Source organism: Rhinolophus hipposideros (genome assembly GCF_964194185.1).
Source record: "Rhinolophus hipposideros genome assembly, chromosome: 9".
Taxonomy (NCBI): Eukaryota; Metazoa; Chordata; class Mammalia; order Chiroptera; family Rhinolophidae; genus Rhinolophus; species Rhinolophus hipposideros.
The window spans coordinates 47,197,522-47,220,059 of record NC_138055.1 but is presented as its reverse complement, the minus strand read 5'-3'; the positions used below and the strand labels follow the sequence as shown (position 1 = coordinate 47,220,059).

General features: G+C 34.6%; 1 protein-coding gene across 7 annotated transcripts in view; it reads right to left on the bottom strand.

The window, feature by feature from the left end:
- The window catches only part of TMEM117 (transmembrane protein 117), a 395,739-nt gene that overhangs the window by 74,170 nt on the left and 299,031 nt on the right, over positions 1 to 22,538 (bottom strand). For all 7 annotated transcript variants that reach the window (XM_081058186.1, XM_081058188.1, XM_081058187.1 and 4 more), the window contains one exon: positions 1,253 to 1,412. In XM_081058186.1, coding sequence (XP_080914312.1) covers positions 1,253 to 1,412 — 160 coding nt within the window. The remainder of the gene's footprint in view (positions 1 to 1,252; positions 1,413 to 22,538) is intronic.

Sequence of the window (22,538 nt, the reverse complement as noted above, 5' to 3'; positions counted from 1 at the left end):
TTTAAACAAACAATGTACAATATATTACCGTATAACTGCTATAAATTCAGTTTTATAAAAATCCAAAGGAAGTCATACAGCAAGTGAGAAACAGATACGGAACCTGCCAATGCTTTCTTACTCAAAATCCAAGGCTTTCTCCACTATGTTAAGCTATCCCACAGGAAATAAAAAAAAGAAATATATTAATTTTTAGATGAGACAAAAATTCAATTGTATGTCTTCAAATACTTTTAAAAAAAATAATGTATTTTACATATCATTCATTAAAATAGTCATACACTCTAGGAACCATCTTGCAACCTGTCTGGGCTATCTCATTTACAAAAAAAGAAAAAGACTGTTTTTCTTTTTTTAGACACTACAGAATATCTCTTATAAAAGGCCTCTTTTACTTTTAGAAAATGAGAAAACCAATCTGCTATCACATAAATTTGGAACACAATAGAGCATACTTTCCCTTCAGCAATAGTAATCTCTGTTCTAGTAACTTATAATGCCTCAGGAGGGAAAAACCCCAAATCGAAAGCAATAAGAAAATGTCTAGCAAATGGATGGATATTTAATAAGCAAGATAAAGTGCCAAGAAATAGTTAATGTCTCTTTCTGTCCCATTCAAAGGACACTCCTAAGACCCCAAATCATCCACACGGGATGATTACAGTAATAGCACTGGTTAGCACCATGCTATTGTACAAACAATCTGTTGCTAAGCAGGTGAGAAATATTGTTTACATGAAAATGGAAGGATCTCTGGTGAATACTGAAAGAAAGTGATAATTTCCATAACCAGAAAAGTTCTTTTACACCATTCCATTTCAACTGCTGTAAATCCTGACTTGCTTTGGCAATTGCCGATCCTTGTTTTGCTGGCTCTATATCATCCTCATCTCTGCAGCTTTCCCTTTACTAAATGACGGGGGGTCTTTTGTGTTTTGTTTTGTTGTTGTTTTTTTATTCCCCTGAAGCTTTGGCAGGAAACACCACTATGGTGTTTGGTTGCTGTATGGTTTCTAGGGGCCCAGCTTACAGTGTTCATACAACGAATTTATGATGCCTCTCTCATAAAAGCCCAATTGGCTCACCCTCCCAGTAAAATTGCTGAAAATATGATCAGAGAAGGCCCCATTAATAGAAACAGTGAAAATGCTCTCCTCTAGGTTTATGGAGCCTTCTGCTATATAGTGTTTTTTACACTGAGAACAAAGCATACAGTGGCTTCAGTGAGAAGGAGAATTACAAAGACACTTACCTGCATTACAATAAGGAGGTCAAAGACCAAGATGAAAGAAGCTAGAAATGCTCTGGAAACTTCATCACTGGGCAAAAATCCCCGATTCAGCTTGTCCCAGCTGATCCAGTCAGTTGTAATGACAAGTACAACCACAGAAGTCAGAGTAAAAAGAACCGTCCTGCAAGGAACAAGATACTCATTAAAAAATATTAGACATAATAATATAGACAGTGAAGAGTGCATGCTATCTGTGCTATCTTAAATGTCTGCCCCTTGCCAAGTAACTGCCCTAAGCCATGTTCACCAAAAGGAAGATATAAAAGAAGTAAATTAAATGCTTTCCTTCAAAAGCAATTAGAAAAAAGTATGACAGCATCTCTACCAAGATTTTCCCTTAAGGACATTAAGATAATGATTATAGAATAAATAATTAACAAAAATATTGCAAATGACCTTGGTTACTACAACGTGTTACAAAGAAAACATTGGTGTGTAGCTCTCACTGCATGCACATCATTTATTGAGGGTAGTAGACATGCATGTGGAAGAGCATAAGGTAAATGGTGAATAAGGAAGTCCTTTGATTCTATTATGATGCTACAAAAAAGAAGGACAGTTAGGCTGGTCCCATCATCATCCCCATAGCATGACAATCTCTATAGAGGAACCACCTCTACATGCCAACAGTGTAGCCTCTTCTCCTGGGACTCATGACATAGATATAATAGCTTGTGGCCAAGTAACCTGTTTAGGTCACACTATGTCTGATCGTTCACTCCTTGCTAAAAGATAGTAGGGGTCTGAGAATTTTCTCGCATGTATCTTTGTAGCCCCCCAAAAATATGCAAAATTATATGAAGATGAAATTGAATGAATGTTTGTTAAAATTGTAACAATTATCAATTACGCTTTTTATAAAAATCAAAAAAATACTTAAATTAGTCTTTAATATTGATATTCAAAGTAAATCTGAAATACGGGCAGTGAAAATTTGATCTGCCAGAGAATTCTCCAGAATGTAGTTGTCTCTGCTTTCAGAGGTATATTGGTATATGCATATTATTTGGAATTGTAAAAAAGGAAAATAAAAAAACAAAAATATTTTGAAAAAAATTAATTTAAGAAAGAAATAAAAGAAAGAAAAAGGAAATAAAGAAAAAGAAGAAGAAAAAAACCAAAAAGGTAGAATAATACCTTAGAAGAACATATACCCATATTTGGCAATTAACAAACTGTTTTTGCCTTCTAATGTCTTATAACAATTGCTATTCAGAAAAGAATAATATGAGCTATCCTAGAATTCTCTTTTCAGTTGAACAAAGTACAAATTTCTAAACCAAAATTTTGGGTTTTCTTTTAACAATATCTTATTTGGAAAAGTTATACTTTGGTATAATGGATATAATTTTTAAAACTCTCCTTAGAGTTCCCTCCCCATAAATAGAAAAGATACATTAATTTTTGAAAATAAAAATTTCAAATAAAATTCATTTGTTTATTAATAGTATACAAACTTTCAAAATAATTTGACTCATGATGTCCAAAATATAAATTACAGATTGTCTCTACTACCATTTAGGATACCTCTAATCATTTACAGAAATTCAAGTGGATTAGATAAGCATGGGAGATATCCCAAATAATTATTACAATTCAAAAGAAAGAAATTGCAAATTTTATATAGCTAAACATAAGAATAATGGGATTTTAAACAAATTTTTCTCCAGGATAAGTCAGTTTGTGTTTTTGATTTTTTTTTTTTTAGTTCAAGAAACCTTAAGAAAATCTGAATGAAATTACCACAATTTCTTTTGTCAACAAGGATTATAACAGCCTTCATGAAGGATAAATACTGACTATTCAAAGTTATTGTGGTAATTAGCGTACTTCCTCATCACATTAGGCTTCTCACATGATGTCACACAAGGATGCTATGACTACATACGCTTCTTCTTCGGAATGCACTGTGTGACTGAGGGGGTTGGTAAATAGTTGGGGCTCCATTCCTTCAAGCTCCCCCTTTTTGCCTCCCCAGTCTCCTTCACAAAGCCCTTCAACTCCCTGTTATTCACCACTACAGTGGGAAACAAGAGAACTCCAGCACCTCGCTCCAGCTCTATGGCCATCATCCCTTCTATTGGTCAGAGCCTGTGGTCTACAGGTTAGTGTTTTTCATATCACCCTTACACTTTCCCCAGAGAGGTCCCTGGAACCTCCCTTTGTGAGGACAGTTGATTACATAGGAGTTCATACTCTAATGTTACTTCATTGTTCTAAATATGTAAACTGATACTATAAAATTAAATACTCATTTAGAGGAATATTTTTAGGTGTCAATATCTGGCAGTTTGGAATAAATATCTGCTGAGCCGTCAGAAACCTCATCTATTACAAGATTTATAAAGGAGTTATTCTTATGCTAAAAATCTCACTATGAATGAAGTCATTAAAAAAGTTTTTGATAATAGGAGTTTATCATAATGCCAGTCGTGTGAGAGCCTCCTAAGATCAAATCTATACCAATTATCTCTTGATTGTTTGCTTTATTTGATATATTTCATTCAATCCAACAGATAATACTCTTTCAAGAGCTTTCCATACCTGTTTTCCTGGCCTTATTAAGTACTTCTGTTTTGACACAGAGTATGGCTATAGGTTTCAAGGAAAAGTTACTGGTTATATTTTATTACTTCAAAGGGAAATTAAAGGAGGTATTCTGCCTGATATTTAATATTTAATACTACAAAGAGAATAAAAATGGCAATTATTAAATATGAATGCATACAGCTCAGAGAAAGAGCCCTAAAAATAAAGTCTCGAGGGAATGGAAAAAAAAGAAAAGGAAAAAGGGGACCAAAATACATTTGGTCATTTGATCTCCACAATTATATTCAGCGCCTTATCTACTGTGTTTCCCTGAAAATAAGACCTAGCCAGACCATCAGCTCTAATGCATCTTCTGGAGCAAAAATTAATAAAGACCCTTATATTAAAATAAGACCAGGTCTCGTGTAATATAATATAATAAAATATAATATAATACTGGTTATGATATAATGATATAATATAATACAATACAATATAATATAATTCCAGGTCTTATATTAATTTTTACTCCAAAAGACACATTAGAGGTGATGGTCCAGCTAGGTCTTATTTTCGGGGAAACACTATACATATAGGTGCAGAAGCAAATGTGTTACATGTGGTTTAACTTTCTGAGCCACTTCTTATAAAACTGATAGATGACCATGCTATGATAATTCTGTCAAAATACCAGTTTAAAAGAGCCATGACTGAGATAGGTTATAGAAAACAATCACTTTTGGGTGAAACTGCTATAAAGGAAATAGTAACAATAGCAAATGACTATTACAGTTACATGCCACATATAGGGTGCCAGGTATTATTGACATGAGCACTTTATATGAATTAACTCATATAACCCTTACTACAACCCTATTATCACCACCCCCGATAGACAATTGCAGGAACTGAGTCACAGAAGTTTCAAATAACCTCGTGTGGGTTACAGACTTTATATGTTATGTAAGTGATATAAGATGATTTAAACCCAGGCTGACTCCTGACAGTCTGTGTCATAACCATTGTATACATTGCCTCTCACAGAAATTCCTAAAGTATTACCCTCCCGTTACTGTGTTTGTAGGTAAGATTCTATTTACTGTCCTTTATAGTTAGCATAATACTGGAAAATTATCATCCAGAAGTACTTTAACAATGAAAAGGAAAACTGACAGAGAATGACAATGACTGACAGGGAACAGCTAAAGGGAATATTTTTGTGGCAGTGGAAATGTAACCTCATGGAGGCTGGCCTTCAATGCAACGTCATTGGGTTTTTATTTGAACAACATGGTTGAAAGCATGTTTACTCTGGACCATGCTTCTTGGGGAGCACCAGCTTCTCTTTTTAAGAAGCATCTAATTAAACAATTATCCGGATTATTTCCTTTCAGGCTGCAGCCAGCACCAGCAGGACATCCTGGCTCATCAATTACACTGTCTGGTTTCTGGCCACCAAACAGAAAGAACCCGTACATAATTATCAGCCTGAGTGGTGAGTCTCACTTTCGTGTTTTCAATTTATTTGCTTTTCCTCAATTGTTGCTAATTCCTCTTATGTTAAGAGGAATTAGAATGTGAGACCAAGAAGGGTTAACAGAGGGTTAACAGTGTTTCTACTCCAATGGCTCCCAATCTCTGGGGTGGACTCCTAAGAACCAGAGAGTTGCTGTTAAGTGTGAATTTACATGTGCACTGAGATTTGTCAGTAAACTGAACAAATAAAATGCTTCCAGACCAGTTAGGGGACTTGCTTGATGACTGCCAGTGACTGAACTTCAATGAGAACATAAGTATATTGACTCTGAGAAGGACTTGCCCTGTAATAAACCACTTTCCTTCTTCAGCTAAAAAATCTGCAGATATTCTCAAAAATGCAACATCCTCTTGATCTCATCTGGAAACATACTTCTTTTATAGCCTACTCAAATATCTTTTATATACTGTGATCAGAGACAGAGTCGTGCATTTAAATAAATGCAGATAATCCCCCAAACATGGTTTAATTCACAGTTTTAACCACTCCTTCATCCTCACTTCTGGATTTTTAAAAATACTGAACTTCCATTTTTAAATAATCAAATTAGTTACCATTGTTTTCCTTCTTCCTTTCATAACCACTTAAAGATAGATCTATTGCATAGTTAAATAGCCTGAAAGCAGGCATTAAATCGAGTGAGAGAAGAATTGGCAATACATTCTGATGACTAACTCACTTACGGCTAAAGACCACACAATTTCATTTTGATTAAACCAAATAGTGTGAATGTACAGACTCTCGTAACTAATTCATTATAAGTTAGGCCAAACAAAATTGCCCAAATTTTACCACGTTTTATCCTACTAAAAGTAACAATTTCATGTAATTCAACATAATAAATACGCTTCTACGTCTTTTAACATATTAGCTATTATTCATGTTTTAAACTGTTTATAATCTTTGATTCCAGTCATGAATATCATATTTCTTTCTGATCATGCTGCACAATTATTATAACATCCAAAAGGAAATAATAATCACTTTTAGTTCTTTCTAAAATACTTGTGTTAAAATGTTGGAACTCAGTCAAAACAAGTAAGATTGCACTTCCTAATTTCCCATAGCAAAGTCAAAATCTGTAAGTTCTATTAAAAATGAAAGGTTTAAGGTTACCACTACAATAGAAAAAAAAAAAAGCCTGGATCCAGATAGCAAATTTAATTTCACAATTAAATTATACTACAGTCTCATATTGCAAGTGCTAAACACAAGAAATGCAGCATAGCAATGGAATTTAAAATGATTTAATACCATAATTTCTAACCATGTTGTTCAGAGAGAAAAATATAATATGCAGGCATAAGCAGAAGAATGCTCTCCCTTCACTTTCATTGTAAAACCAAGAGCCAGTTCAAACACACAGTTCCTCTTGAAAACTAAGTACCACACATAGAAGTCACAGATGGCCATGAGAGAATGCCAACACTTTTCATTTTGCTTGTTTTAATTGTCAATGTTACCATTGAAATTCTGTGAGGAAAACAGTCATTATGCAGGTCCTCAAGCCAGTTCATCCTGAAATAGGTTAATTTACTCAGTCCTATAGCCTGGCTGAAGAAGTCAAGGTCCTCCTCAGAGGAGAACTTTTTCAGAAGCTCGGTAAGGAAATGGTTTAGTGTCCTTCTGAGACCAGAAAGCACTAAGGGAACACAAAGATAATGTTTGCTCAGTGACCTAGTGAAAGAGCACAGATTCTCCAGGTGGACTTTAAGTAAATGCCACTAACAGTTCTTGGACAACCTGGACATATCCGTTAAGATAGAATCCCTAAGAAAGGAGATGTAATTATTCATTCATCTTGTTGGTGACTCCATTGGGATCTGGAGTCTGTAAAGGAAATTATTAGACTCTAATGTTGTCCATTAAATAATACAGTTATACATTATTTATCTTTCTCTCTCTCTATTACTCTATGAAGAGAAGTGCCCTGAACACAGCAGGAGCTCAAAAAGCACTGAACACATTGAAATGAAGAAATTAGTTGGTAACTCTAGTTCCTGAAAGGCCATGAAAGAGGCAGCTGAAAAAGACACCGCTGGGTAGGGCATTTGGCCATGCAGATTGTAATTTATGTGAACAGTGTTCTGACAGCGTAATTTGTGTAAACAATGCCCTCTGGACATCTATGGTGCTCAACCATTGCAACCTTGTGCGGGATCCTGGGCATCGGCAATTTTGATAATAGAGGTAGCAAATGAAATGGCTGAATTTTTTTAGTGGCTTGAATTCTTCTACCTATGTCTGAGTGATGTTAGTTTACCCAGAGGTACGTAAAAGTAGCTTATTGATTTAGAACACAGGTAGTCTTGGTTAGGAGAAAGTATTTTTGTTTCTTTGTGTTTCATAGCTTTAGCTGTGAAATAAGACATACATTTTAGGAAAAATAATATTTAGTAGACTGAAAAGTCCTTAGGATATAGGCTTGTCATTTATTACTGATTACAAATGACTGGCATATTACTGGTACTTAAAAAGTAGCTGAATGATTAAATGAATCTATTTAATCTGGGGTAGATAATACTTGTTCCTTACTCTTCACCAAACTCAGATGCTATTGCAATTGATGGTACTTCCTCCAGTATTAATAGAGCTTCCAAAGAAAGAGGCCTATGCAGTGCAAAATTAGATTAGATGGTCTGAACAGGCATATTAATCCTGTGTATCTCTTAGCAAACTCACCAACCCAATTTTTCTTCCTAATGAAAATTATCTTGTATATACTAAACAATTTACCAATTCAACAGAATGAAACATATGAGAAAAACTCTGGGTATGTTACCCTGGGTATAGAATATTATCACAAGTTCAGTAGTGAAAGTGGTAATAAAAATAGAGCTATAGATAAATGACCATTAACTACAAATGCCCATAACTACACCAGCAAGAACTATACCCATTATTGTTCAAGGAAAACAAAACGATAGCTATGATAGTTTTGACTTTTAAAAATGCAAAGCAGAAATTTTAAACTAAACGTATTAAGCTCCATCTTTTTCTTGTTAAATTTGCTTTTAGCAATAAGAAAAACTAGGATCTCATCAAGTAGGCGTGAGAAGAACAAAAGTATGCTTCATTTAATTTAAATAGGATGAATTTACATACTGGGTTAATAAAAGTTTGAGTAAAATTTTGCCACTTTGTTAAGGCTAAGATATTTACATAAATCAAAACCAAGGCCCAGAGTATGTTTTGAGTTTATCTCGAACATTTCTTAAAGAGGATTTATCATCAAGAGACTGTCCATTGGGAAGAATGCTTTCAGGACTCTCCATAAGTACTCCTGGAAGAAAGAATCTTTTCAATGACCTGAGGCACATGATATAATATCTGGGAAAGTCAACATTATGAACATAAAATCCTTTTATGAAGGAAGACTATAAAATAGACAACAGAAACAAAAAAAAAATTCTCTAAAGTTGTACAAATATACTTAAAGGAAACAATGTCATGTCATAATGAAAGATCAAAAATTAGTATTAGCATGCATAAGAGGCACACACTTCATTCTTGAATTCTAAGGGAACAGATTTTTTAAAGCATCTACAGCTTTATTGCTGCAGATATATATTTAATTTCTCTTGGGCACTTATAAAGAATCTCTGATTTATTTAAGAATAATTCAGGACAAACTGGAAAGAAAAAAACACTATATCATTCATAAATAAGGGAATGTCATGCTGGCACTGCTGACCAGAGGACCGACTCATAAGTTTGATTTAATTAAGAATTGCTTTTTGGCATTTTAAAGGCAAATCATCAGCCTTGTCTGGTCAACCCACTGGAGAATTTTGAAGATATACAAAGTGTAATTTCATCAAGAATTTAGAAAGCCCCTAGAAAGAAAATGCTGTTTCAGGTAATGTACAAGATTGGACTACAGTATTGCTTTTTGAATGAGAAAGTCATATTGTAATGCGTGCAAGGCACAGAGAATTCAAGAAAAATTTGTTTGCATCTACCATGCCAAAGGCACAGAGCTACATTGGATAGGCACAGAAATGATCTCTGCCCTTAAGGAACTTGTTGCCAGTTGAAGGATGACAATATATACACAATAATCATATCCAAAGTTAAGTAAAGACCATAAAACTATGGACATTTCCAGGAATATCTGATTTATTTTTATTCAGATATGAAGAGTAGCTGGGAGGTTTAATGAAATTAGACCTAAAAAATGTGTAGATTTCTACAATGGAAAGGATGTCACAGGCAAAAGACAAATTTGAAGGAAAATATGGAAATGGTAGTGAGTGGAAGAGTGGCAGATGTTTCCAAAGTTTCTAGACTGTGTGATGAAAAGAGTTGTGAAGCCATTAACTAAAGTTAGAAATATGAAAGAAAGCAGGGATAAAATATTATACATTCTGGTTTGAACACATTGTTCAGTTTACAGGGCTGGCAGGATGTCTACACAGCAATGAACAATAGTTGAGTAGAAATCTGGGCTAAGGAAGGGTCAGGTCCTTCCTGACATTTGATTCATTCACATACAAGTACTTGAGTCATGGAGATGAGTAAGATTTTTCAGATAAAACGATAAAAATAAAAAAGAGAATAAAAAAAAGAAATCAAGGGCAGAATTTTGATGATCACATCTGTTTACAATCTATTCAAAGAAGGATGGAGACCAATTAGACCAGAAACAATGAGAAATCCAGAGGAAAACAAAAATCTAGAAGCCAGAGAGAAAGATAATTTCAAGAATGAATTGATGGTTCAAAACTCCAAATACTACATAGGTTTTATGGGACAAAGATCAAAGACAGATCACTGTTCAGGACACATTTTTTCAACACAAGATTCCTCTTAAAATTGCAAATTTGGATGTAAATATAGTTTCAGATATTTTCTCTGTAAACTCAGATATGGGCCTAATTTGTGTTCTACTCCCAGGATCTCTAAGGAAAGAGGAAGAGAAAATTGAGGGGATTATTTGGATAATTCAACTTAAAACATTTGGCTGTAATAAGCCAAGTAATTGACAGTTTTATTAGAGTTTACCCAAATATATCAGGCAAAGATATTTAATCCTTCAATTTTTGTTATGTTTTATCAATGGAGAACAGCCACTCCAAGTCATTCTGTTTTTTAGAAATGTATTACTCAGTAACAGATTTTTTAATTTGACTAGATCATTTCCTTATTAAGATAAATTAATTAGCATGTATATTTTGAGGGACAACTATATATCAGCACACAATTTGTCACAAATATATCTACTCTTGAGTACTTTATAACATAATTAGGGAAGAGCTATGATCTAATTAGGGAAAGAAAATTATCATGTATCAACATATAATAAGGAATAAAAGAAAATCTCAAGGAGGCACTAGAATTACTTGGAGACTTGAGGGAAGAGGGAAAAAAATCAAGACAAAAGATCATCTCAGAAAGAGGGATACAATTGGTAGGAATTATAATATTGTGTTGTGAGGTAATGGATAAATCTGCCTAGATATGGTGAAAGATAAGGGATATGGATTGGATAGGGAGCAAAATAAGGTTGAATATTTATAGGTAAGATCACATTGCTGATGGCCTCAAAAGTCTCCAGGGAAGGTTTGATTTAATGATATAGAATAATGATCTTATTGGTTGTTTTTTAAGTACTATACTGTCCATCAAAATCATTGTTTTGTAGGATGGCTTCAGTCCTCGAGGAAAGTGAGAACTCAGATTGAGACAGAGTAGAAAGTAGACTATTGTAGTAGTGCATAAATGGTATGGTTGTAACCAAATTGTAGTGATGCAGAGGACAGATATAAAATATATTTGAAAGTAAAGTTAATGGAACTTTTTGCTAAATTTGAATGATACTTATCAAAACAGGGAAGTTAGGAAGAAAGGTGGTTTGAGAACAGAAGATTGTAGCTTCAGAAGCCTACATTTGCTTGCCCCAGATCCCCGAGGCCCTTATAGTAGGCAAAATGCTAAGCCAAACCCCCAGTGCTCTTTGCCCTTGCACAGTCCCCTCACCTGGAGTCTGGGCAGAACATATGAATAGGACAAGGCACTACTCTTGTGATTATGTTACCTCATACTATCAAAAGTGATTATAGATTTAATTAAGATTACTAGTCAGTCCACCTTGGGTTAACCAAAGGGAGATTATCTGGTTGGATCTAATCTAATCACATGAGCCCTTTAAAAGCAGGGAGTTTTCTCTGGCTGGTAACAGTAGAGGCAGTTGGAGAGATCTGAAGCATGAGAGTTGCTTCAGATTCTCTGTTGCTGAGATGGAGGGGTCATGGGACAAGAATATGACAGGCCCTCTAAGGAGATGACAGCAGCCCTTGCAGATAGATAGCAAAATAAATGGAGACTTCAGTCTTACAGTTATCTGAAACTGAATTCTGCCAACAAAGGAAATTAGCTTAGTAAAGGACTGTTTTGGAAAAGAAAATTTTGTCAAAGGAAAGAGAGGAACTGGTTTCTAGTCATGGCTCATACTACTTGTTTATGTGTACTTAGAAAAGTTAGTTACCTTTTCAGGCTTAATTTCTTGATCTCTGAAATGATGATAATGATTATGATGATAAAGAAGTAAGTGATGATGATGATAACAGTTAAAATGTATAAAGTAGTTATATTATTATATCCATATACTCACTTCATTCCAAACCAATCCTATGAGGTAAATATTATTAAGCACTTCATTTTGCATAAGGAATATTAGACTTTTAGAGATTGAATAAACTGTTCAAAATAACAAAGTATTAAATATGGAGCTTAGATTTAAACCCAAGTCTCTCTGACTCCAACACCACACTCTTAGCCCCTATGCTCTTCTGACTCACCCTATTTATGATGTTGTGAGGATTGAATAAAATAATGTATGTGAGATAACACTAAAAATTTTAAACGTTGGTTTATATTTAAAAGATGATAGTCCAATCATTCTTTAGTCTTCTTTCTCCAAATTATTCAACAGGTATTCAAAATAAAGCTACCACAAATTGTCTCACTCAGGAGTATCTGGGGAAATTTTCTTTTAAATTATAAAACTATTTTTTTTTTTTTTAAATGAGAGATGGTGTGTTCGAGACACAAAACCACACTTCTCACTGGTAATAATTTTCTGTGCTTTTTTTTTTTCACTACCATTAAGTGATAAAAGAGCCATTCACTCTGGAGCTGGGTGTGTCCTGGTGCAGGCATAGAAATATCTGATTTGGCCCAATGGGGAATTGGAGAGTATCATCCATTACTTGGTGAATTTAGGTGATTTTCAAAAATTATCATCAAATTATGATTAATTATAAAAACATTTAAAGGATGTGAGGCCCCGCCAGTCTCTGTTAGGTAGTATTCAAAGAGAGGGTTTTCTTTTTCTTTTAGTATAAAATTTGTATGAATTAAACTCACCCACTTCAAAGCTATAAATTTCAGTGAATCTGCTGGCCTCATTCCTTACAACTACAGTTAAGACACTTAGCTCTCTGATGTCCTCCATTTCCTTACCTAAGAATAGGAGCCTCCAAGTAACATTCTGCCTTTCTTTTAAGGTTAAGGATTTTAGAAGATCAAAGACTAGTTCTTTCCCCTTTTGTTTTTCATTTTCACTGTAAGATTTTTGTACCCTTTTCTGGTGCATGGATCATTTGACCCTGACAAAACCACATGAATTTCACTGCATGTGTGGTAACAAGATGTTGGAACTGCATGAGTCCAACAAACACTATTACAGTACACTGGATGAGAATCTCCAAAAAATTATCTCCAAAACTTCCGTGCTTCTTATGCTTGTGATAATACTTCAAATTGCTCATATTGGATACGCGAGACCATAATGTTGATGCTGCTTGGTGGAATCTCTTTCTACATTGTTTTCCTACCAGACCCTGGTAGGGTAACTACTAAGGAGCAGTGAGACGTGCATAGGAGAGGGAAGTAGAGAAGGCTCCCAGAGTTAAAGCTTGACTACAGAGCAACATAAAATAGAGAAAAAAATAATGTGAAAAGAAAATTTTTAAAATTTTAAATCACTTCTTTAAGTCACTACTTTCTAGTACTTAGATATATGACTCTTGATCCTGAAAGAGGTTCCTAAATGTATCTTTCCAATGCCTTAATTGATGCTTTGCTTTTCCAGATAAGCCGTGAGTAGATTGCTATGCATGCTTGTGCCAAATTTCAATTTCTTAGATGTTTATACCTGTGAGGGGAGCATATCATTTTTAACTTTTCTAGTGATAACCTTGTTTGTAGAGGAGCAATAATGGACTTTTAGCAAATATTAACCCCAATTAGCTAAAAATTAAGAAACCAAATAAAGGTTTTAGACAGTTTCCTGGATATTCAAAGATAAAAATCTTTTACATCAAGATGATAAAGGGAGTATTTTTGTTAACCACTCCAAATGCTGCTAATGTTTTAATGAAGATCTACAAAAGGAAATAAATTCATAATAACAATGAGACCATGAATGAGAAAGAGATTTTGATGAATTTCCAGAGAAGAAGATGCTGGATTGGGACATATGTGACAAAGTGTGAAGGAAGCAGGTGCTTAGGCACATGTAAAGGTTCTATGGAGAGACCTTCACTCCAGTAACATGAGGAAGAGGCTCAGAGCAAGGAGATGGCATGTATGAAAAGCAGGAAGGGAAGTGCAGTGAAAATAAGACTAGTAGACCTCTCTTTATTCTCCTCCCTTACTATCTATGACTTTGGGCTACTATTTAAGTATGAAAATAGAGAATTTATCTGACCTAGACATTGGTTGCATGGTCTTCCACTTGAATAGATTTAATGTCATCACCTTAATAGCATGACCAGTCATATCATCTGATTCTGCAGTGAACCAAATTTAAATATATAACATAGAATTTAAAAACCATTCATAAGTTTACAAATATTGGATTCAATCAATAGACAAATCATGGAAGGCAATTACAGAAATTTGGGAAAAATCATAAATATGTGGAAATTAAACAGCACACTCGTAAATAGGCAATGGATCAAATAATAAATTGCAAGGAAAATTAGTAAATATTTTAAAAGATATGAAAGAAAAACCCAACCAATTAAAACTTATGGGATGTACTTTTTAGAGAGATAGAGCTATAACTGCCTATATTAAAAAAAAGAAAAACATATCAAATAACTTAACCTTAAGAAATTAGAAAAAGAAGAACAAGCTAAAATCATAGCACAGAATAAAGAAGGTTGTTGCAAAATGCAGTCATGTGCTTGCCATCTTTGACCTATACAGATGCCCGCACAGCTGTATAAGAATAGGCTATGGGCCTAAACACTTGCTTACTAAGAGATAAAGAGTCCCCCGAGTCTGTTTTGGACTAATCGTCCTGTATGGCAATACCTTTTCCCTGTTTCCCATTCAATGTGTACTCCTTTGCTCTGCTTAAGCATGTGTATCATATGGCACCTGGCCAATCTCACTGCTGTATTTTTCCCCTGAAGGGAAGAGACAGAGTCCTTCATTTTGGGGCACAAGAGGGTGCATACAGAACAAATATTCTGCATTGGCTGTTGAAAGAAACTTGCTGGCACCAGGGAAACAAATAGCAGACCGATGCCCACTACTGAAGCTGATCTTGCTCTGTCTCTTCTCTATGTGAGCAAACATTGTTCCGTTTAGTGCTTGTCTGCATTGTGTTTTCCTTGGTGACTGATACCAAGCAGCAGCGTACACAAGTGTTCAAACTGCTACTCCTGATAATAAGCAACAGATGCCATTTGCTCAACAGAAATAACAAAGACTAGTGCAGAGATCAATGAATAAAGAACAAAAGAATAACAGAACCAACAAAACATAAAATTTGTTTGTTGAAAGAATCAACAAAGATGAACAAATCTTTAGCTAGATGGACTGAGGGGAAAAAATAGACAAATTACTTATAAAAGAGGCAACATCATTTGAGACCTTGCAGAAATAAAAAGATCATAAAGGAAGACTATCAACAACCAGATGCCAACAAATTAGGTAACCTAGGTGAAATGACCTTTTTCCTAGAAAGACACGAGTTATCTAAATCAAGAGGACATGGAAAATCTAAATAGACCCATAACAAATAGAGATAGAATTAGTAATTTAAAACTTCTCCACAAATAATAGCCTATGTCCAGATGACTTTCCCTAGTAAATTCTACCCAATATTTAAAGAAGAATTAATATCAATTCTTCACACACTACTCCAAAAATAGAAGAAAAATTAATACTTTCCAACTCATTCTGAGGCCAGCTTACCCTAATACCAAATCGGAAGAAGATACCACGAGAAAAGAACATTACACAACTAGACTGTTATGACTAGAGATGGCAACCAAAGTACTGAACAAAATACTGGCAACCAAAGTTCAGCAACATATAAAAGGAGCATACACAATGGTCAACTAGAATTTATACCAAGAATGGAAAATTGTTCTAATGTGAAAATCAACCAATATGATTACTTCTCATTAAGCAATCCTCACAAAGCTGATATTTTTCTTTTGCTTGCTTGTTTTTCATTTGTTTGTCATCTACCCCACAGCACATATTTTGGAAGCAGACTGCTTGGTTTCTAATTCTAGCTCTGTCACTTTGGGGACAATTTACATTCTCTGTACATAACTCATAGAACTTTTGTAAACTTTTGCTAATGTTTATAGAATGCTTAAAAATTCTATAGAATGGGTACTAGCTTTACTATACGCTAGTTATTTATTCTGGATTCTTTTAGTGAATATCCATATAAATCATAAAATTCAGGGTTATTTTTCTATAGTCAAACCATGTCTTTATATTTTTCTCCTTTTTGTGGGTTTCCTGGTATCTAGAAAAGCATCTGTTTTGTCCATTTCTGTGGCTCTCTGAGTGTTTTGGTCCTTCTGACAAATATACACACATGCGCTATCTACATAACAAAGGTTACCCACGCTGCCATTCACTTCCTTTGCAGCAGAGAGGTGGGACATCTCCATTCTCCTTATACATGCCCTTACATTTCCTCCATCAATGTTATTCCTGTCTAAAGGATCTCTGAGTAGCCTTTTCCATTCCACTCCACACCCTCTCAAAACATTCCCCCCTCTCAGAAATACTGTCATGTTTTACTGAGAGCCCCAGAGTTAAGAGAACAGATTTTGAGGGGGACAGCACTGCTGATGGGTCATTCTGAAGGTAACAGCACAGTGTTCGTATTTGTGTTTGGTGAGGAAAACATACGCCATAGGGTGAAGCGTGATGAATAGTTTTAAAGTCAAAGTGGTGATCGAGCACACTGAGAGTGGATGCTGAATTTCCAGCTAGTGGGAGGTTTTTCCGGTAGACAACAGAGATGTAACAAATAAACAGATGAAAAACAAACTGATCACAAAAACGTATGTTACCTCCTAATCACCTGTTAAACTGATAGCTTTACCATATGAAATGGAATCTCGTAGGTATCTATGGAAACAATGTTAGCCTATTTGTAGGTATACTGAGAAGTCTTGAAATTCTTTAGAAAGCCGTGACATTGAGTAAGTAACATTTTAGTGTCTAAAACAGGCATTCCAATTATTGAGTTGAATTGTAAAACATTAAACAATTCTACTGAATTCTATTTAAAACTGTTCATTGGATCCTCCAGGATATAAATGTACCTTCACTAAAATAAATTACGAACTAAAACTATATGGCTTAATTATTGTATTTTAGCAGGTGAAGGAATATGCTTTTTTAATTTATATTTTTCATGTATAGTAATGTGTTTTTCCATTATTTTTCCTTATGAGAGACATAATGACAAATAATTCCAAAGAAGGTATAACACCACCTATAAGAGGTCTGTCAAATGGCTAATTATCTCCACGAACAGCCCTTTTGTCAATGACATAGTCTTGCCTTAAAGGTGCCATATCATGCAAGAAATAGTTAAAATAAAAAATGCAGAACTGATTTCATGTTTTTTCCTAAAAGGCATGAGGAATCAGATTAAATAAACATACAGAGAAACTTTAAGTTGCTTTAAAAACTTTATGTTTTAGGTAAAAACAACTCTGAATTTATTCTACCATAACATTAACTTTCAAACATAAAAGTGTTATCTATTTCAAAGACCAGCTTATTTAAATTGAATGGAAGTATTGCTATAAATGCCACTATCTGTGTGTGACATATCAAAGTTATAGCCTTATAAAAAGGACAATTTCCATAAAGAATTATTACATAAAAATAGAGCAGGGATTAACACAAATTCTGATCAAGACAGACTTTCTTGCTTAGCTTCCATTCTTAAAAGTAACTGCTTCATTTAGCAAGATAGCAATATTAAAAGTAACCTGATACCATGAAAATGATGGTATATCATATTAATTTAACTGCTATAAAATCATACAATGTGGAACACAAGCCATGTGAAATTTATACTCTGGTGGCTTAGTACAAAGATATTTGTATCTAATGATTACTTTTGTACCTGAGACAAGATACCTCCTTCATTTCTTTCAAACACGAAGCAACAGGAATGAACAGACTTCCCTGTTCTTCTGGTTTTACCAGTGAGTTGAACAAAGGTTCCCTGAACAAGTCATAATTCTGTTTCAGTTTTCTACTCCCTGCTAAATGAAAAACATTTTTCTCTATATATTACAGTGCTCTGAAACAAACAGATAAATGAGTATATGAGTATATACACATCATCAGTGCAAATTTGTAGAAACTGGAATACACACTTGCATACACATTGCAAAGTGTGTGTGTGTGTGTGTGTGTGTGTGTGTGTGTGAGCAGAAAAATCTGTGGTATTATTCAAATTTTAGAATGTTGAATATAGTCAATATAACCCTTTTTTCTCCTTATTTTTAAGGCAGAGCTGATCCTTTGCATAAAAGCATTCAGGAAAAGTCTGGAGAAGTTTGCTCACACCTATATTAATCCTTCCTGGTTTTTCATTCACAGAAAACTCACATGGATTTTTTTTTAATAGCAAAAACATTGCCTATTTACATTCCATTTCATTAAACAAAGTAATTTTCGACTTTGAACAAAGGTCATTATCTTGTAATTCCTACCCAAATCAATAGAGAATTACCATAAGATGAATTTTACAGGGTGCCAAGTGGGGGTTGAGAGGGTGGATGCCTGTGGATGGTCAGCATCCTCCTAGCTCAGGGGTGGGGGCTAGGCTTGAGTGGTAGAAGGCTCAGAAGAGAAGAAGACTTCTGAGATGATGAATAGGATTATTCCGTATTGGAGGCCTTTCTGTACGATTGGGGTATGATGTCCTTGAAAGGTGCTTTATCGAATGATGTCTCGTCATCATTGGTATATGGTCAGTATATTGGCTAGTAGGTCAAGGGTTAGCAGTAGTGTGGAGTTAAAGTGTAATCATATTACCAGGCCAGATGTTAGAAGGAGGGCGGATAAGTCTCCTGTGAGTGGTCAAAGACTTGGGTTGACCATGTGGTATGTGTGGGTTTGGTGGGTCATTAGGTGTCATCGTGTAGGTAGAGGCTAACCAGCAGTGTAAATGCATAGGCTTGGATTAGAGCGACGGCGAATTCTAAGATTGTCAGTAGGATAAGAACGATGAACGTAATGAAGGCGGTAGCTGTGCTGATGCTTACCAGGGCTAGTGTGGCACCAATTAGGTGGATTGAAAAAAAAAAGCTACTCCGGAACTTGAATCAGAGGGCCATCTTGACTTGCTTTAATTGAGCTTTACTCAGATGCTTTGTGCCAAACTCCATTCAAAATGCAAGCACATGTAAAGGTTTTTCAAAGTTCCTACTTTTCAATTTACTTCTCAACTGGGAAAATTACAACGGTTTTCTTTACCAGTTAAATGTCCTAATATCAATGACAGGATTTATTGAACACCACAGAACCTTCATCAATGTTCCTATTATTAAACTGGACTGCTTCCTTAAGCTTTATGTTTTTTAGTATAACTTTTCCCCATAACAATACTACTTACTCATAAGTCTTCACAGCATCAAGTTTTTTTAAATATAAACCTTTAGGTAACTGCAGTACCCCAAAGGCTAAATCCTCAATATCAAAAGGCTTTCTATCTATTACACCAAAAGTCCAGAATTTTAGTGTTATCAATATCAACGTTTTCAAATTTTTTTGCACTGTCCACATTATCTAATGTTTCATATTTTGGACCAACTAGCATGAAAGATTAGTTTTTGAGTTAGGCAGACCTATGTCTAAATTTCAACTCTAATTAAGTGATAATTTTTTTTAATTATGTGATAATAAGTAAATTATTTACTCTGTTTGAGCCTTAGTTTCTTCATCTGTGACATATGTAATAGCTCTATAACATAAGAGGTGCTCCATAAATGATCACTGTTTTATTAATAATTTATATTTTAATTGATATTAAATATATACGTATATATATATTAAGGTGGACCCAAATATACAGTAAAATTTTGTTTTATATATATGTATATAAACATATATATTATTCAAAAATATATTTAAAAATCCAAGAGAAACTATTAAGAACTCAATTTTTCAATTAATAGAGATACTAGTAGAAGAAGAAATATGCTGTATAAAGTCTAACATGAAACTCATAATTACAAACTGGAATATTTTAAAACCAGATTGTTAAATTTTTTTTCTCCCTCTGTTTACTTTTGGAGTCTGATTAAGATGCTTAACCTCAAGATTTTTGCCCATCTGCCTCTCCTTCCACTGCCAAAATCCATGATTTGCATATGGTTTCTCACTGTAAAAAATATAGTGGGGGGTTGGGAGGGATGGAGGATGGTTTATAGAAACTAAACTAAACTAATCTCTATCCATAAAAAGATATTTGTCCTTTTTTCCTTCTAACTTGCATAGTGGGAACGACATGTCATGGCACATAACGATCATTAAAGTATCCAGTTTCAAAATTATTTCACTCTGAATAGTATTTTTCTCAATTATCAAGTAATAAATACTGTACACTTTTTTTGTTGTTTGCATTTAGTGTAGGAGCTAATAATAGATTACATGACCAATGGATTAAAACTAAAGCCTAATGCCTAGAAAATAGAAAGTTCTTTACTACCAAGAACTTTTTTGGTCAGCATCCTTCAGGTACAATGCTTTTGATTTCATATGGCTTCTTATTTAACATTAAAGGAGTCTTTACACTTTTGCACCTGGTGGCCGAGGCAATATATGAGAAAAAGTTTAGCCGCCTCTGATCCAGGAGACAGGCCAGAACATCCTAAGTGATCTGTAAGGCATCATCTCATAGGAATGACCATTGTAAATGCAGGGGTGACTACAAATTGCCTAAGAACACGTTTTCTTACCTTCTTTAACCTGCGGATATTTGTGGGATTATTTTAGTGGCTATGTCAGGTCTTCTGGGCAGAAGAGCTGTGTTCAATGGAAAGACACTACGGCGACCGCCAATCCCTACTTTGGGACTATTTGGGAGTGAAAGGGAAGATGTCACAGTCAGTTCTGGCCAGAGAAACAAACCAGCACGACCGAACTGAGGCAGTTTTCCACACAATGGTCTAAATGTTCTCAAACGTCATGTGCTTTTTTAATCATTTTCACAGTATATTTTTTAAACTATTGGTTCCTACCTAAAAATTATTTCATAAACTAATGGGTGTCATTCTTCAGCTCATCAGACAGTAGTAGTACTAAATATGGGCCAGAGTATAAACAATTTAATAATGAGTTTTTAGTATAGATTTAGTTTCAAGTGCTTTTACCTCTAACTCAAAGAACTGACTGTAGTTCTAAGAGGGTGATGTTTGTTTTTTTTTAATATGGCCAATATTATTTAATCTTGTAATGATAAATATGCACAGAAATATTTAGATAAAATGTTCATTTCAGTAAATGCCATGTTTTGTAATTCCCAGAGGTACATACTTAATTGCATATTGATTGTAGAGCACTTAAGGTTGAAAAAGTCTTGTGTAACTGTCACCCACAGTCATCCTAACTGGGACCGTCACCTCCAAACATCAGTACACCTTGACATTGCGCCCTGATAGAAGTAAATTGCTTCATAGATTCCGGGAATGCCTTGAGATATAAGAAAGGCAGTTGCACAGTGAAAAAAGCATGGATGCTAAAGACTGGCAAACTTTGTTTTGAATCCTGACTCCACCACTTTGTAATATTAGACAAGTTTTTGAGCTGAGATTCAGTTTCCTCATTTTAAAACTGACGTTATGATATTAATGACTACATCACGGCTTCTTGTGAGGAGTAAGTGAGAAAATGTATGTAACTCTCCGAGCACATTGTAGGGACTCGTGTTGTAGGTTGCCATATGACATAACTAGAACATTTAAGATAAGGCTTGCCACCGCACGGAAAGACAGGGTCAGTCCGTCGGGAGGGCAGCTCCACTTCACACGTAATTTAGTGAGAAACAACAACTTGGAAATGCTGTGGGGCTAACAGAACACCAACATGAAAAGTGAAGTATATTTTTATTCAAATGTTTTGTACACAAAGAAAGAAATATAACACAAGTCACAAATGTGAGCCACATCTGTAAAATTTAATTTTCTAGTAGCCACATTAAAAAAGTGAAAAGAAAAAAGGTGGCTTTGATTTTAATAATATATTCAGCCCAATCGATCTAAAATATTATCATTATAGCATATAATTAACATAAAATGATGAATGATATTTTACCTTCTTTTTTCTCTTAATAAATCCTTGATCTTCACTGTGTACTGTCCATGTATATAAAAAATGTATATATACAGTCATAGTTAGTGCACATCTCAGTTCAGACTAGCCATATTTCACATGCTTAGTGGCTATATGTATCTAGTGGCTCTGCTACTGAAAAATGCAGGCTAATGAAACATCTGGATGAGTGGGCTGAATTTATCAATATTCATCTCAATGTTCCAGCAGCCTGGGGGCCAGCCACTGCTACACGTTTTCTAATTCTGTGACTTTTACATGCGATTCTCAAGGAAATCTATCTTCTCCATTGAGATGCCTAAAAGAAACATTGACTACTAAATTGTGAAAAGCTTTTCAAGGTAAAATATAATTACAAATGTTTTGAACTCGTCTTTAATGTCTCTTCAAAAGAGTTTAAATAAATATAGATTCTTTCATCTAACAAGGTTGATTTTTCTCTGGTAAGAGTTTAAATAAAAGAAATGTCAGAACACTATCATCTTTTTTTTTCCCTGGTGATGCTTTAATGTTAAAAGTATTTTCCTAGAATACACACCATATGTCATCAGGGAAGAA